Source organism: Brachycentrus maculatus, unplaced genomic scaffold (assembly GCF_059751285.1).
Source record: "Brachycentrus maculatus isolate JH-2025_06_01 unplaced genomic scaffold, ASM5975128v1 h1tg000475l, whole genome shotgun sequence".
Lineage (NCBI taxonomy): Eukaryota > Metazoa > Arthropoda > Insecta > Trichoptera > Brachycentridae > Brachycentrus > Brachycentrus maculatus.
This window is the reverse complement of record NW_028281222.1, coordinates 475,779-495,000: the sequence shown is the minus strand read 5'-3', so window position 1 is coordinate 495,000 and position 19,222 is coordinate 475,779. Positions and strand designations below refer to the sequence as shown.

Below are 19,222 nucleotides of genomic sequence, written 5' to 3'. Positions count from 1 at the left end.
GGACTTGAACCCGGGATTTTCGGCATGGTAGCCAAATGTGCTAACCACTAGACTATGCAGAGGCTATGCTGGAGGCAGACAAAATGTAAATTATAACTGGAGTAAAATAGTTAAGTAAGATTTTTAACGTGAAATCAACGAAAAATGTACGGTTATATTGCACCCAATATGCACTTATATTTTATTTTAACCTTACATTTTAATGTATTATTTTTTAATTTGCTTTATTTTCTATTTAGTCTCATTTTTGCATTCGTAAATATGATTAAAAAAATAAATAAAAATATGTCTTTAAAAAAATCACACGATTTGTGAATGTGCACAGAAGAAAAATGCACAGAAGTCAGTAAATTTTAAAAAATGTTTTTAAAAATACGAGATGGAGAACAATTTTTGTAATAAGAAAAACCCACCCAGAAGATAAAATTGTTAATATTCCCATGAAAAAATAGCTGTCACTAATATGTCAGGAAGCCGGTAACTAAACTTTCATATACCATATATCGCGCTAGCAAAGAGAAGAGCTTTTTCAGTGCTATGTATATTGCCTATACTTAGGCGCAAAACGGAAAACTCACTCAGTTGAAAAATATTGATATTTTTCATTTTATAATATTCAATAGATAAAATTATAATTTTTGAATATTATAAAATTTCGATTGAAAATTAGAAAATTGGCCGTGTATTAAAACCGTGTAAAAAGACAACATACATATATCGCAGTAATACAGGAGAAAGTGACCAAGTGCATTTTTTACAAAAACATGATCATTGACTGTTTGATATCTTATTAGCTTAACATTGCCCTGAAAAAAATCCCATAGGATTTTAAAATTAAGAGTACGATACGTTGACTTATTGAAAATGACTAACTGCATTGATGTTTATTTTCTTGCCAAGCAAAAGTAACTTAAATGGCCCTCCTGAACATTTTACGTTTTGTTAGTTGGTCACTTTCTCCTGTACGACTACGATATATGTAACACTAACACACACACTCACTTACTCACTCACACACACAAACACACACACACTCACTCACTTACGCACGCACACGCACGCACGCACGTACTTTCTCTCTCTCTCTCTCTCTCTCTCTCTCTCTCACACACACACACACACACAAAATTTTCGTGAGAAAAGTCATTCTCCGTTAAAAAAATGATTAATCTACTCGTAACATCTGTTGCAACGTCACGAGAACTGGGTCACGCTCGCGTTCTATTTATATATATAAGGCACTGGCGCGAGTCATTCAACAGTGCCCGCCGCACGTAATTCTAGTGTTATTATTCGAAAGTAATATGGAGGACGTCACAACAAAGGTTAACGAGTTCCGAGAGAAATAAAGTATCAGTCCTGGCGACCGCTAATGGCGTCTTTACGGCCTACGGTCACGCGAGAGAAACCTGTGGAACTTTCGGAAACATCAGACGTGGAAATTTTCCTTACTCTTGTACAAACAAGGAAAGGTCAAACAAACGTATCGACTATTTTTTAAAATAACGCTATCAATAGATATTGAAAGATATCGCTCACTCCTTTCAACAACGTCATATATAAAAAACGCGATTTTTAAGGAGATAAAGTTTAAGAATATAATAAAATGTATTAAAAATAAATATCAATCCACTTATTGAACATTTTACTGTGCAACAGATGTTTTTAAGTTAAAACCTGAATTTTTTTCTCCATTTGAAAAAAAAGGTATTTAAAAAAAAAAAACAATACCTTTTCTTCAAAATGCACACACTTTCTGCCTATAAAAATTAAAGTTAAAAATATGCCGCTTTTGCTGGGATATAGTACATTTTCTGTGCATTCCGAAAACGACAATTTTTGATATATGACGTTGTTGAAAGGAGTAAGTGATATGTGGCTGTCCCACCGCATTCCCGGATCTGATACAGAAGCATCTAGGCTTCCTAACAGACCCTCTTGCGCAAATCAATTTTATTTCATAAACTAAGTTCCAAATTTTTTAGAAAATGCGACTTATAAATTTAATCAATTGTCAAGTTGTTTTTTTGTTTGTTGAAATTATTCAATTGTTTTAAATTCGTGATATTTTAAATTCGTTTGGATGCGCTGAAAATACTGAATTTTATCCATTTTCGTTTAATTATTGTTGATTGTTGGTTGATTATTGTTGATTATAGCTGAATGTAAACATAGTAAAGTAGTTTTTAATTAGTTTCAGTGCAAAATCGTGAAAAATGCACTGAAAATGTATGGAATTGTCACCATTATTAATTAATAAATTGATTTCAGGTGAATATGTTTGAACATATTTGTGTATTTCTTTGAGAGCATATGGTTTGAATAAACTGACAATAATGTGAATTTTACCCATTTTCAAATTTGAACATATTTGATTATTTTCAATTAATGTAGGTCAAAATGAGTTGGAAATAAAATGAATTTTAATCCTTTTGTTAATTTATTAAAGAATTTTTGGAATTATTTAATTGGCTTGTATCACTGTCAATCTATTTTTAATAAAAAATTTTTAATGCGTAGGAAGTAAAATGAACTTTAATCTTTTTCTAATTGATCTCAGTTCATTTTTTAAAGAATTTTTGGAATTATTTAATTGGCTTTTATCACTGTCAATCTATATTTTATATGTATAAAATAAAAATATACATATAATAAATATAATAAAATAATAAAAAATATAAAATATAATAAAAATAAGAAATACTTAAATAAGTATGAATTGTTCAACGCCATTAAGCGCTAACAAGAAAACCACAGTTCCATATTTTAGATCCAGAAACCTAATTTCTTCTTCCAGAATTGGACTATCAAAATAAAGGAGAATTTAGTAACGTGAGCGTGAATTTAGTTACGTTTTCGTGGTTTTAGCAATTCCTTACCGTTATTATTATATGAAATAACATATAGAGGTCATTAAGAACATTACACTCTACTGTAATGATGGGAACGTCTTCCAGTGTAATAGCTAAAATATATTATTGTAAAGAGTTATTATTTACTAAAAACGGGGATCATTATTTCCAACATTTTGAGTGAGTACAAATACTTGTTCACAAAATCTGGATTATCTCCAATTATAGGAGTTATTTTCATATTATTATTTGACATATCTGGTCAAATTATAAGCTTAAATAATAAAAATGAAAATGATATTTTCTGGGGTTTCTCGTGTGTGTGATTATAATCCAGGATTCGGACCTCACATACTAATAAAAGAGTTTCTGCTCAATGAAAAGCTTCTTTTCATCTCACCAATAGATGTCTCTAGTGAAGTTCTAGTGATTCAAAAATAATGTTTCAAAATTGGTTCACATATATATATATATATATATATATATATATATATATATATATATATATATATATATATATATATATATATATATATATATATATATATATATATATATATATATATTATATACATATATATGATCCAATTTCGGAACATGAAATTTCTAAAATTGAATCACCAGAATTTCACTAGAGATGAAAAAAGCTTTTTCTTAAGCAGAAACTCTTTTATTAGTATGTGAGGTCTGAATCCTGGATTACAATCACATACATGAGAAAGAATAGAAAATATCTTTTCGATTTTATTATTTTAGCTTAAATTGTGAATTTGTTGAATGTTGTACGTGTGTGATCACTTAACCAAGCCTATGACGGTCGTAAGCCTTGTAAATGTCTAGACTTGCATATTCTTCTTCATCTATTGAGCTTTGTATTAAAATACTGTAGATTGTAGATCGAGCCAAACTTGACATAAAATTGAGGGTAAAAATACCATTTTGATCCTAACTCGACATAGAATTGGTAAAGATTAAATTATGTATATAATTCATTCATTATAACTCAAGTTGACCTACTCAGGTAGCCATTCAGTATATTACTATTCATAAACACCTCTTGGTCTATATTAAGGCTACCTCAAACAAAATAATACACAAACAGAGTCCAGAGAACAAACCGAAACTAGGTCTCGAACAACACCGAAACTTGTATACGATAGAAACTAATCTAAAAAAACTGTTTTCGTTTTTCAGTCTCCATTGAAGCGTAGTCACTCCGAACAATACACGCCAGAATTGAAAATAAAAAACGTTACCAATAGTAGAAATTCCTTTTTTACTGATGTATTTTTAATCCGTGGCCTCAATTATTCGCTACCGTAAAAATTTAAAATAGAAATCGTAAAATCAATTTACTGTCAGTTATTATTTTTTGACATCTCATCAAATGTGGGTACAATTGGTGAATGTCACACGTGTGACATTCACCAATTGTACCCATTATTGATAACCACACTTTTGGATGTTCTATATATATATATATATATATATATATATATATATATATATATATATATATATATATATATATATATATATATATATATATATATATATATATATATATATATATATATATATATGAACCAATTTTGAAATATTGTTCTTGAATCACTAGAACTTCACTAGAGACATCTATTGGTAAGATGAAAATAACTCCTGTAATAGAAGGTAATCCAGATGTTGTATATGAAAATAACTCTTGTAATTGGAGATAATACAGATTTTCTGAACAAGTATTTGGACACACTCAAAATGTTGTAAAATATTGTCAGATACGCTCGACCGAGAATTTGTCGTCACTGGTTCGATTACTGCCAATTATAATTGAATAGTTTTATTTTTAAATGACCCCTGTATATTTTGTTGCGTATTCTTCTTTTTCAAACCCTAATCCACACCCCAATGGTGCATAGGGCACTGCATCATATAAACGCAGTGTTATCTTGATCGTTAACACATGGAGGAAAGGTGATCAGCCCTCCGCTACAGCGACCAGTCCAGGGTAATATTGAATAAATGTATTCTAACACATACACACACATATAAAATATCTCATTTAATATGTACATGATAAATATATTATTAGATTAAAACGAATATTTTTAGCTTTTCCACTTCATTTTTATTTGACCAGCGACCGGGTTTCGTCGTTACTGACATCATCAGACTGGTGGGAGGCTATACAAATTGTTATGCTATATATAAAACAAGGCAGGAGTTGATAACCATGATTTGATATAATTTTATTATGCTGGCGTGGAAAATCTAAAAATATTGGTTTTAATCTAATAATATATTAATAATGCAATTCCATCACGAAGTGTCAGTGGATAATATAAATCTATTAAAAAGTGCTAGCGTAGTGCAACTGACAAGGCTTTACATAAAGTTATGTTGTAAACGGCAAATGGCAACCCAACATTTGTGGTTCAACAAGGAGTGTAAGAAGAGGAACCTGGTGCCGAGATACGTCAGCATTATAAAATTATATCAAATCATGGTTATCAACTCCTGCCTTGTTTTATATTTAACATAACAATTTGTATAGCCTCCCACCAGTCTGATGATGTCGGTAACGACGAAACCCGGTCGCTGGTCAAATAAAAATAAAGTGGAAAAGCTAAAAATATTGGTTTTAATCTAATAATATATTAAAAATGCAATTCCATCACGAAGTGTCAGTGGATAATATAAATCTACATGATAAATTGTAAGCACAATAAAAATGAAGTATGACGAACCAAGGGTTACCTGCTTGATATTGAAATTGTATACGACACATCGCGAATAAAATTTTGTCTTTTTTTTCAAAATTAACTTCCATCATATATTCTCTGTCTTAATTCAGGAAAATATCCTTTTAATATTTCGCAATTTTAAAATTGTTTGTTTTTCTTGTTCCCTCTTTATTGTTTTTATTTTAGAACTTTTAATATTATTATTACATTACTCCCCCTAATTTAAAGGTGTTAAAATACAAACTTGGTGATTGGGAATAAGAATATGTCCATGGAAGCCAAGCTAGCGGTTCACAACGGCGTGCTAGTACCGACACTAATGTATGGAAGCGAAACATGGAACTGGCAAAGGAAGGATGAAAGCAGAGTGAACGCTGTTGAAATGCGCTCCCTCAGACGAATGTGTGGAAAATCATTGTATGACAGAATTAAAAACGACGATATAAGAAAGGAATGTAAGGCTGAAGGAGGAATAATTGAAAAGATTAGGAAGAGTTCTTTGCGGTGGTATGGACATGTGGAGCGAATGGATAGCGAGAGAATGACTAAGAAAATATATGTGGCGAATGTGAGAGGGAAAACAGAACGTGGACGACCGAAAAAGACTTGACACGATCAGATCAATCAGAACCTAAAATCTGGCGGTGTCAAAAGTCTGCGTAATCGGAGGGCATGTATGACTATATGCATGGATGTGAAGGAGGCGAGGAGTGTATGTCAGGACAGAAGAGTGTGGCATTCCATCCTCTCTGCCTACCCCTGCGGGGAAACGGTGTGATGGTAGTAGTAGTAGTAGTAGTAGTAAAATACAAACTTCACCTATTATTTATTTAAAAAAAAAAAACAGATTGAAGAAAAATATCCTTAATTTAAAAAAAAAACAAAAAATGTTACTTTTAAATATTTTTTCATGTTATAAAGACATTCGGTATAATACCAATGTGTTGGTCGCAAAATTACATGTTTTGCTCAAAATCATTTGGAAAATTCATGTTTAGCGCCTGTATGCAGGCAATCTATAAAACACCAACGTGTTTCCAGATTACATGGTCTGCTTGAAAACTTTTTTGTTTTATAATCTAGCGCCTGTATGAAGGCAATTGTTGCAACACCACTGTTGGTATTAAAATTCCATACTTTTCAAAAATGATTTGTGACTATATTTTCATGTTATTTATTTTAATTTTCGTTTTAATATTTTTCTCAAAAAAGAAGCCCACATTACTTTATTAATATCACTTAAAAATACGTAAATAACTAGCAGTTTAAATGACATCATATTTTCACATTGATGTAATACCATATATGTATTCTCTGTTGAAACGCATTCAACGTTACATGTTTCGACCATAATAACATAAAGCAAATGTCTGGGAAGAACCGATTTTTATGAGAAAATATCGAAGTTTACCCTTTACAGGGCTTAAGACCTGTCATCAGCTGTTTTGAAAGATATGCATATTCGTGTTTTAGAGGGCCTGGCATAGATTTTTCATATCGCCTACTGAAACTAAACTAAAATAAAAGATTTTGTGAACAAGTATTTGGACACACTCAAAATGTTGAAAGTAAAAATATGCTAGGTTATAGAGTCTAATTTAGACCATTCATCGGCTGTTTTAAATTATCACTTTACACACAGTGATATGTTCACCATTATGTCCGGATTAAACGTCTTTACCATTTGATTTTTGGAACAGGGAATTAAAACCATTGTTAATTGATTTCAGTTGTATTTGAACATATTTCAGGATTTTTAATTCATTTTTGTGCACAAAAGTATGAATGTGCTGAAAATAAAGTAAATTTTATCCGTTATTGATAAATTTCAGTTAAATATGTTAAATTTTAGTATTTTAATTAATTTGGGTGTACAAAAGTTTGATACACCGAACATAATATGAATTTTATCCATTATTTATTAATATCAGTTAATTTGAACATATTTGAGTATTTTTAATTAATTTATGTGCACAAAAGTTTAAATGCGCTGAAAATGAAGTAAATTTTATCCATTATTAATTAATTTCAGTTTAACATTTTCAAATTTCAGTATTTTAATTAATTTGGGTGTACAAAGGTTTGATGAATGCACCGAAAATAATTTTATCCATTATTCATTCATATCAGTTATATTTGAACATATTTGAGTATTTTTCAATTAATTTTGGGCGCACATTGGCAAAATATAGTGAATTTTACTCATTTTTTTTTTATTTCAGTTGAATTATGAACATATTATAGTTTTTTTTATTTTGAGCTGAATAGTGGTTTGAATATACTGAAAATATAGTGAATTTTATTCATTTTTTATTTAATTTGAACATATTTAAGTATTTTAAATTAATTTGAGAGCACTAAAAATATTGTGAATTTTTCCCATTATCAATTACTAAATTGATTTCAGTTGAATATATTTGAACATATTTGCGTTTTTTTATTTGGGCGCACATAATTGGAATAAACTGAAAATAATTTGAATTTTACCCATTTACATATTTGATAATTTTTAATAAATTTAGATGCAAAATGGTTTAAATGTATTAGAAGTATAATGAATTTTGATACATTTCTAATTAAAGTCAGTATTTTTTTTTAAATTTCAGTTTTTTATTATTAATTTGGTGCATAAAGATTGTAATGTACTAAAATATAGTAAATTTTATCCATTATCAATTGACATCAGTTTAATTTGAACATATTTTAGTATTTTATCGCACTTACCGCATATAAATAATTTGAGCGAACACCGAACGCCGACACATTTTTGGACAAACATTTTAATTTCTATCGTAAGCGACTCTGTGGTAATTGATTTCGTTAAAATTGACGCGAATTGACACTTTTTTGACAATCGTCTATGACGAGTGATGGGTGATCACGAGAAATCGTACATTTCTCACTAACAACAAGGCGAAATGACGGGTTTAAATGTAATCCCGCACAGACCGGAAGGGTGTCTTGTTAAAAATTAATTTGCAATGGACACCCACGCAAATTTAAGTCTCTCACAGGAAAACTGTGTATTACTGAGTATGAAAATATTGTCCCGATAGTGATTTCTTGCAGTTAGCGAACCTGGAGGCGTGCGCAGGAACTAAAATCCGTTTTTCTTTTTTAGTTAAAGGCTGCCAAATGCGGAGTTCTTAACTGGGTGTCGAAACTCAAAACGTGCGAAAAATAAAACTGCAAAATTATTCTTCTTTCTTTCTCCCTCCACATAGATTTGTGTTTTGAATATTGAATATTTGTGTTTTGAATATAGTAATAAATGAAACCCTGAAGAGGGCAACAGGTTGTTGCCGAAACTAGTTGGTTAATAAAAATGTGAGTGGATCAGAACACAAAGTATTTTTATTTCTCGAAATAATATACCACATAGATTTGTTCACTCTAATATTTATCCAAAATTAACGATCAAGGTAGCATTACGTTTATATAACGCAGCGCCCTATGCATCATTGGGGCGGATGAGGGTTTGAAGATGAAATATTAAAAACTTTAAAAAATACATTACAATATTATTAATTTGTGCTTATTTATATTTTTAAAAAAAACGCGTTAATTTATTAAATAAAATTTGTAACAAAATTCTTCGTCGTTTGACCTAATGGTGCATAGAGCACTGCATCGAATTGATGCAATTTTAAGTTGATCATTAATTATATGAAGGTCAGGTGATCAGTCCTGCGTTTCAAATACAAGTAAAGAGTGTTAATCAATAAATATTAGAGTGAAGTAACCAATATTTATTTTGATCCCTCTGAGAATCGAACCCTGGACCTCCGACAGAGTCCGACACATCAACTAAATGCTCTAACCACTACACTACGAAGGCAGACTGATTATAACGACATAATTTTGTGTAATATCCATTTATTTTTAATTAAAATTTTACTTGGTTTAATTTTACTTAGATTTATTAAATTGATCATGACGCGTGTTTCGATGCGTTCAGCACCATTATAAAACATAAGGTGTTTGATAATGATGCCGAATGTATTGAAACACGTTTCACAACGGATTTGAAGAATTAGCGATATTTACCAAATGAAATTTAAATTAAAAATTAACTAAGTTTTGACCGAAAGGATTGGTAAATATATTTTTTTTAAATATTTAAAACTTTTTTTTCTTCTCATCTATTCTAATATTTCAATTTCATAATACATATTCTAATTTATTAGGCCCAAGCGCCTCATTATTAAAAATCGTAATCAAGTTGTGGTAGAGTGAGTCCGCGACAATATTCGCCTCTTCCACATTCGTGCATATCCTTATACGTATCCGCCGATTATACTGGCACCTGACCTGACCACGACGAAGTATTTAACATACTAGAATCTAGTAAGGAAGACCAAGGAAAATTTGGCATGAACTAGATCATGCCAAGTTTTCCTCGGTCTTCCTCTGCTTCTATTATCATCCACATTCGCCTTATTAATTTTGTTTAATGGTTTGTATTTATGCCACGGGCTTTTAAATATGTGTTCATATGTTCGGGCAATATTACATTTAAAAAATATTAAAAACATGATTTTTTTTTACATTGTACGACTATATAGATATGATTAATCATTATTTTTTAAACCTAGAAATGAATTTATAAAAGAAAATATATGTAAATACAATTTTTCCCTTAATTATTTAATTTCCCAATAGATCAAGAAAATTTTCGCTGGAAAATTTCAGTTCCTACTCAATTCGCTGTGTCGTGAACGTGCCATCTGCTGAACAAGCAAAAATAACCCTTAAAAACCACAATAATCCTCCAAATAAGGATTAAAATTCCTTCTCAGTATCGCAGCCTTCTTGGCCACAGAGCGTACGCGAATACAGTTCCTGAGTGCATATAGAAAAACTGCACACTGAAGGGCGAGAATCGCGTGGTTTTATAGTACATATTGGGGTTTCGAACTATGCGTTTTCTTTGTTACGCCATATTGCATTTCGGACATTATGATCAATACTTTGCCGCGCAAGCGTTTAGCAGATGGCGGGAAAAAGGAAAATAATATAAAACCTACTGTAATGACATCAAAATTTAAATTCTACATAAATGTAAATGCTATTAATTTAAATGCTATTGTACATAATTGAATGCTTAATAATTGAAATGCTGCAAAATTTAAATGATTAAAATTTTTAATTCTTCATAATTTAAATGCTACATGATTTAAATGCTGCATAATTTAAATGCTACATACTTTAAATGATATATAATTGAAATACTTAATTACATATTTAAATGATTCATAATATAAATGCTACATGGTTTGAATGCTTTATAATTGAAATCCTGCACAATTTAAATTGTTTAATTTCAAAATTCTTCATAATTTAAATGATTCATAATTTGAATATTCATAATTTAAATCCTATATAATTTAAATGCTACATAATTAAAAGGCTGCATAATTTAAATGCTGCATAATTTAAATGCTACATAATTTAAATGCTACATAATTTAAATGCTGCATAATTTAAATGCTACATAATTTAAATGCTGCATAATTTCAATGCTACACGGTTTAAATGCTTTATAATTGTAATGCTGAATAATTTAAATGATTAACTTTTTTGAATTCTTCATAATTCAAATGCTACATGATTTAAATGCTGCATAATTTAAATGCTACATAATTTAAATGCTGCATAATTTCAATGCTACACGGTTTAAATGCTTTATAATTGTAATGCTGAATAATTTAAATGATTATTTTTTTTTTTAATTCTTCATAATTCAAATGCTACATGATTTAAATGCTGCATAATTTAAATGCTACATACTTTAAATGAAATATTATTTAAATACTTTATTACATATTTAAATTATTCATTATTTCAGTGCCACTTAGTTTAAATGCTTCATAATTTAAATGATTCATAATTTAAAATCTTCATAATTTAAATCCTATATTATTTAAATGCTGCATAATTTAAAGGATTCAAAATAGAAAATCTTCATTATTTAAATACTATTTACTGCAGTGGCGGTACTTCCATAGAAGTCCATAAGCTTGGCTTGCCTAACAACTCCGAATAAAAATTACCAAATCTGCATCAATTGATTAAAAATACATAATTAGTGTATGATTGTTTTTAAATTATCGTTTAAATTATTGTTCGTAGTACTGGAATCATCTAGCCGTGAATAGCCGAGATTACAATATATTGTTTATCTTTATAATGTTTTTTTGGGGGCTTACTGTACTAGGAATGGTAAGAAGTGAAGATATTATAGGTACGTCATGTATTCACGAAAGTGAAAAATAAGGGCTTGCCTTACTGCTAAATCCTAGGCACGCCACTGATTTACTGTACACAATTTTAATGCAACATACCTTCAATGATTCGTAATCATAATGCTACATAATTTAAATGACTCATAATTTAAACTATTCACAATTTAAATTCCATATTATTTAAAAAAAAATTAAAATGTTACATAATTTAAATGATTTAAAATTTAGATGTTTCGTAATTTCAACAAAAACATTCTTAAGTAATATGATTTATATTTTTTAACGGGTAGATGTTTTCCTATATTTGGGACGTATTTTTCTAAGGATAGAAAGATTGATAAACGTATAGAAAGGAAGCAGATGTAGCAAACAAAAAGCCTAACAACGGAAGCCAAACTAGCAAGGCACAATGGGATCTTGGTAACAACCCTTATGTATGGAAGTGAAGTGTGGAGTTGGCAAAAGAAGGATGAAAGTAGACTGAGTGCAGTTGAAATGAGATCTCTCAGAATAACGTGCTACATAACGATGTATGATGTAACTATAACATCGACCATCTATCATATCGCTCACTCATTTCAACAACGTCATATATAAAAAATCGTCAATTTTCAGTTATGCATGTTTTCGGAATGCCCAGAAAATGTACTATATCCCAGCAAAAGCAGCATATTTTTAACTTTATATTTACCCGCTACAGGGCAGAAGGTGTTGTTTCTGCATTTTAAAGAAAGGGTATTGTTTTATTATTTTTTTTTAATATACAAAAAAAATCAAATGTAGAAAAAACCTTCAGGTTTTAACTATAAATATCTGTTGCACGATAAAAAGTTCAATACGTGGCTTGATATTTATTTTTAATCCATTTTATTATATTTTTTAACTTTAAAAACGATCTCATAAAAAATCAAGTTTTTTCATATATGACGTTGTTGAAAGGAGTAAGCGATATAGTGTACCTTGGATTTTTTATCCTTAGTATCTTCCTCTAAAATCTCATGATTTAATGTTACTATAACACAACAAACAAAAATAAATAATAATATTGCGACTTTTCGACTAAGGAACAAAATTTTAAAATTAGCAGAGACGCAAACCAAAAATATGCAGATCTCGTGACACATTTGAATTATGTTGATATTTGAAATCAATAGATGTCAGTGTGTTCTATGTAAATTATTGTAACCCAGGGGTGGGCTACCAATTTTTTTTAACAAGGGGCTCGCGGGTGCAGGGAAAAGTTTTGTTTTGAGTATCCAAAATACATATTAATTTAAAATAGTAAGAAGTTCTTAATATGCACATCACAAGACAAAATAAAGATATGATTTTTTTTAAATATTAGATTACTGATTTAATCAGAGAATATTGATCCTCCCTCCACCGAGCCCCCTGCAGCTCACCGATGTAGTAACCTTTTTTAATTTTATCGATAATGCTTATCACAGCCTTGCATTATTTCCTTATATGTATCACCAATCGAACGTATATTATAAAGGTGTTCTTTTTAGAAGTATACAAATTCAAATAATGTTTTCGACCCATTCACCGAGCCTACGACGCGCACAATGGTCATTCAGTCTATTCATGGTCAAATTGCAAAACTTTCTGACTATAAATCAACTGTCAATTGTCAAATTGATAGTCTGTAGAAAGAATGTAGTAACCTCTAAAAAACAAAAAAAAACTAACTAACCATCACGCCGCTTCCCCGCAGGGGTAGGCAGAGAGAATAGAGCGTCACACCACTCTGTCCTTGCAAACATTCTTCGCTTCTTCCACGTTCATGCATCTCCTCATACATACCCGCCGATTGTTACGACTCCTAACCTGACCACTTTCAAGTATTTGGCATACCTGATCGTGCCATGTTTTTCTCGGTCTTCCTCTGCTTCTTTTCCCGCTAACATAAAAAAACACCTATACATTTTTAAAATGTTGAGAAAAAAATAGTTTTGTTATATTATATGATTTCGATTTGACGCGGATTTTGTTATTAAAATATGTTAAAATAAATATTAGTGATTTTACACTGTAATATTTATTTAATATTACCCTAAACTGGTCCCTGAAGCGCAGGAGTGATCACCACGAAACCCGGTCACAGGTCAAATAAAATATATCGAAGAAATTTACTGATTTCATATTGAAATAGGAATATTATGAAAGCAGTGTTGAGATGGTTTGGAGGAACACATTGGTACACCTTGCCTTCATGTAAGTAACGATCAAGATAACACTGCGTCAATACGGTGCAGTGCCCTATGCACTAGAGGGTGTGAGTAAGAATTTGTAGAAGAAGAAAAATAATTAGTTAATTACTATATACTTATAATTTATAATTTAAAATGGTCGTAATAATAGTATAACACTCTACATATCATTCATCGTTTACTTTGTGTAATATCACTTTTATAAACCCTTTTTACTACCGGTGTTTACCGGTTTCGGAAAATCATTCCATCATTCCATCATCAGGTCATTAAAATAAAATAATTATATTACCATACCACAAAGTTATCATTGCTTCTAATATACTAAATATGTATGTGATTTTTTTTAAATATCTGGAAAAAACTACCCTATCTGAACGTGAATTTCAATAAGTGCGGATTCGACAATGAAGGGATTAAGATTTAGGGGCGGATTTAGTTGTTCATTTGAAAACGTACCCTTAGATCTGTTGGGAGCATGTTGGATAAATTTACATACAGAGACGTAACTAGAAATATTTAATTTTGTAAAAAAGAATTTAATATCTTTTTATTGTAAAACAAATATGCAAAATACGATTATGTAAAAAAATATATTTTGTATACTTACTAATGTTTTTTTTACATTTTGAGTGTGTCCAAATACTTGTTCACAAAATCTGGATTATCACCAATTACAGGAGTTATTTTCCTTTTTTAACATCTCATCAAAGATGGAGAAGTCTGGGCATTTACGGGGCTGAAGACCGTCATAGGCTGGTTTAAGTGATTACTTTATACACGTGTAACATTCACCAATTCTACCTACTATTGACAACCACACTACTCAAATTCTTGGAAGTTCTATATATATGAACCAATTTAGAAAACTTGTTCTTGAATCACTACAACTTCACTAGAGACATCTATCTATTGGATATAATCCAGATTTTGTGAACAAGTATTTGGACACACTCAAAACGTTGTGGATAAATTATCTGGTCGAATTATAAGCTTAAATAATACAAATGAAAATGGTATTTTCTGGCGTTTCTCATGTGTGTGATTATAATCCAGGATTCGGACCTCACATACTAATATAAGACTTTCTGCTTAGTAAAAAGCTTCTTTACATCTCACCAATATATCAATATGATCCACAAAATTAATGCTTTCAATATTCAAAACAAAACAAAAAAAAATAAAAAAACACATTTGTTTGCTAAATCATTTCCACCATAATATTTTCCCCAATTCATTCACAGTGAAGAGCCCTTGAGGTATTATTTTACGAAAATGGCGCCATAGAAGTTATCCAAATTTATTATTATTATTATTATTACATATTTAACAAATTTGGAACCGATCGCATTGAATTTGTATGAATTCGTAATAGAATAATGGATTCCTTATACGTCTTTTCGCTCTGTGGCCAAGTTGCGTGGAACGTATCTAGGCCGTAAAGCGAGGTATGAATGTATTAACTATTGGCGCTATATGAATTATATTCAATTATTAATGTGATTATTTTGCATCAACATTTGCCCATTATTCGAAGTTGGTTACCGCGTTTGATCACGGTCGAATAAAAACAGCAACGCATCGACGATTTAAAGCTCTGTATGAAGATATTTCAATGATTAAAGAAAACACTTCGTTTTTTACCACTTGAGTTTTATTATAGACTACATGTTTCAGAAGTTAAACTTCCATCATTCAGGTCTGTATAGTAACTAAAATATAAAATATAAAATTGTTCTATAAATAAGGAGAGGGGAAAGTAAGGGGAAGGGGCTAGTCAAGGGACGGAGTTTGAAAACAAATGAAAAATGGAAAGCAAAGGTGAAGAATTTTGAAACAATATATTATTTAATAAATTATTATTAGAATTTAGTTTTTTTTGGATTTCTAAATTTTCAAGATAATTCATAATTTGGCCTTTATATGGAACAAGGTGTAATAATTTAATTGAAACATGTAGTCTATAATAAAACTCAAGTGGTAAAAAAACAAGTGTTTTCTTTAATCATTGTAACATGTCTTACCACAAAGTTAATGCCGAAACAATAAATGAGATATTTCAAATTAATTTCAAACATGAATAAATATTTCCCTAGTCCGGCCCCTAGCAAGGGCCCATGCGAGTATATTATAATATTAGGATTTAGCACCATTCAATGAAGTGCATTGTGTATTGTGCAATAACACTATTGGTACAAAGAGATGTGACGTCAATGCACACCATTTCACGTGGTTTGGGCCATTAAAGGACCAAGCCCAAAACATCGTAACTCTCCAATTGTTAAAACGCAACACAAAAAATATACAAAACCACAAGATAAGGCCAAACTCACATTCAACGAGTGTTTTTCTCAAAATAATATAAAAAGTCTGTGTTTGATTTTAAAATTAATACATAAATGCTACCTACTCTGGCACAGGTATTTACTGCGCCTAGTAAGGATAGACAGTGTCTAATAATAAAACATGTAATAAAAATTAAAAAAATACATGAATCGCCATATTTTCTCATTTGTACAGTGGGGGGGGGGGGGTTATGTGGTGTTAAATCAGCAGCCTAGAATTTTCACTCATGAATTACATTAAATTATAGTAACTTTAAACATAAAGAGTAAATCCACTCACGAGTAGGCATAGGCTATGAAACTTAAAAAGTTGAAGCCTGAGTAGTGTCATGATAAGCGGTGTTGCTTAAGCCGTAGCTAGATTTCAGAGTCACTCGGACGTTAGGTAATTCAAAAAAACTCACATTAATGAAACTAAGTTAGCTTCTGGCAATGCCGGACGTCTGGTCCCACCCAATTTTGTTTAGAATACTTTTCAGTTTTGTTTTTGTTTTTTTTTAGAATATGTAGTGAATAAATATTTTTATATTTTTTATAATTCATTACCTTTCAATAGCTCTTTTCTTCAAAACCATATATATTTATTTTAAAAATGTCTTTTTTCAATACAAAAATGGTGTTTAAAAAAAACAATTATTTCAAATGTTATTTGAGTTTCAATAAAATCAAGTTGCTAATTAAGTCACAACATAATTTTTACTAAATCCAGGTAAAATTTTACCTAATTGATTTTTTTATTAAAACGCCGTTTTTGAATTGCATTGAATAGTATAGTTTTTCTAAAATCATAATAAAATTGTTTTGAAAAGAAAAGAGTTATTAAAGGAAGGAAGTTTAAAAAAATATAAAAACATTTTTTCTATGTTTATTCTAAAAAACAAAAAATATCAAATTTAAATTATCAGTGCCCTATGCACCATTGGGTGCGGATAAGTGTTTAAAAAATATTATTTTCATCATCATATCATTTCCACGACTTTGTAGTTAGCCTTAGGGTAGTATTTTACGAAAATGGCCCTCAGTGCCCTATGCACCATTGGGTGCGGATAAGGGTTTAAAAATATCACTATCATCATCATATCATTTCCATGACTTTATAAGCGCCCTTGCGATAGTATATTACGAAAATGGCGCTATATAAATTATCCAAAATTAGTCTTATTAAAATATTTAAAAAACGCAATTTTCGAGTTATCGGGTTCTCCCTCTAGCAACGTATGAATTTGGCAGGCAAACGAACAATGGTAGAAACCCTTGTATTATACAAGTACCGTGTAATATTGTAACGATGACAATATGTTACTCGGGTTGCACTTTTGCTCATCCTGTATGTGCGTCATTTTTAAGCACAATCACACCCCACTTCACGCGTCATTATCCGGACGTACTTGACACTCACGACGGTCAATAATATTTCTTATGTATGTTTCAAATGACGTTTTTTATGTGCAACAATAACTGGACATCATTAAAAATAATAATAAAACCCTTATCCGCACCCCAATGGTGCATAGGGCACCGTGTCTTATAAAAGCAGTGTTATCATGATCGTTTTACACATAAAGGAAAGGCGATCAGCCCTCCGCTTCGGGTACCAGTCCATGGTAAAATTGAATAAATATTACAGTGAAAAAATTACTTATATTTATTTTTACCCCCCTTGGGAATCGAACCCGAACTTGGGTAGCCGAGCGTGCTGACCATTACACTACGGAGGCGGACATTAAATGATATTATTAATGTAATTATATATATGGATGTGTATATATATTTATATATATATTTATATATATATATATATATATATATATATATATATATATATATATATATATATATATATATATATATATATATATATATATATATATATATATATATATATATATATATATATATATATTTATATATATATATATATATATATATATATATATATATATATATATATATATATATATATATATATATATATATATATGTATATATATATATATATATATATATATATATATATATATATATATATATATATATATACAATCAGAGGAAGACCGAGAAAAACATGGCACGATTAGGTATGCCAAATACTTGAAAGTGGTCATGTTAGGAGTCGTAACAATCGGCGGGTATGTATGAGGAGATACATGAACGTGGAAGAGGCGAAGAATGTTTGCAAGGACAGAGTGGTGTGGCGCTCTATTCTCTCTGCCTACCCCTGCGGGGAAGCGGCGTGATGGTTAGTTAGTTGGTTAGTTTTTTTTAAATACAATCGTTCAGAGAAATTTTGAAAAATATAGTAAAATTAAACAATGTTAGAGACATTTTTCGCAATTCCTCTAGGCTTTCGTTCGTAAAAGCAGCGTCAGATTAGCACACATAAATGATATTTATAAATAGATTTTTCAATTCATGGTTAATATTAGATGAAAATATACATATTTATCGCAGAAATGTCGAATACACGCGATATATAAGCTTAAATCAAAAAAATTACCAATCAGTGGCACATCATATGCTAAAAGTTTCAAAGGATGTACCTAAATTTCCTGATGTTATTATGTATGGATATATGGATTATCTTAAGCCCGATTCAAGAATGTCCTACTTACTGTAGAAGATAGTGAGAATTGATAATGTTTCGGGAGGTAGAAATCTTTTTTTTTTGTTTCATTGTCAAATTCTTGTCAAAAGGGATTACTGATCTAACATTTTCAATACTACTGTATATGGTAACAGGGGTGTATCATTCTTCTGTTGAAAATATATATTTTTTTAAATTTTTATATATTTATTCAAACGAAGTACTCGGCCACGCGTTGCTGT

The 19,222-nt window shown here is 30.1% G+C and overlaps 1 protein-coding gene across 1 annotated transcript in view; it reads right to left on the bottom strand.

Annotated features, from left to right (window-relative positions):
- Positions 1-8,667, bottom strand: part of LOC148302117 (lysosome-associated membrane glycoprotein 5) — a 16,484-nt gene extending 7,817 nt beyond the window's left edge. The window contains exon 1 of the mRNA XM_088272038.1: positions 8,318-8,667. Coding sequence (XP_088128164.1) covers positions 8,318-8,372 — 55 coding nt within the window. The 5' untranslated portion in view covers positions 8,373-8,667. The remainder of the gene's footprint in view (positions 1-8,317) is intronic.
- Between the last annotated feature and the right edge of the window lie 10,555 nt (positions 8,668-19,222).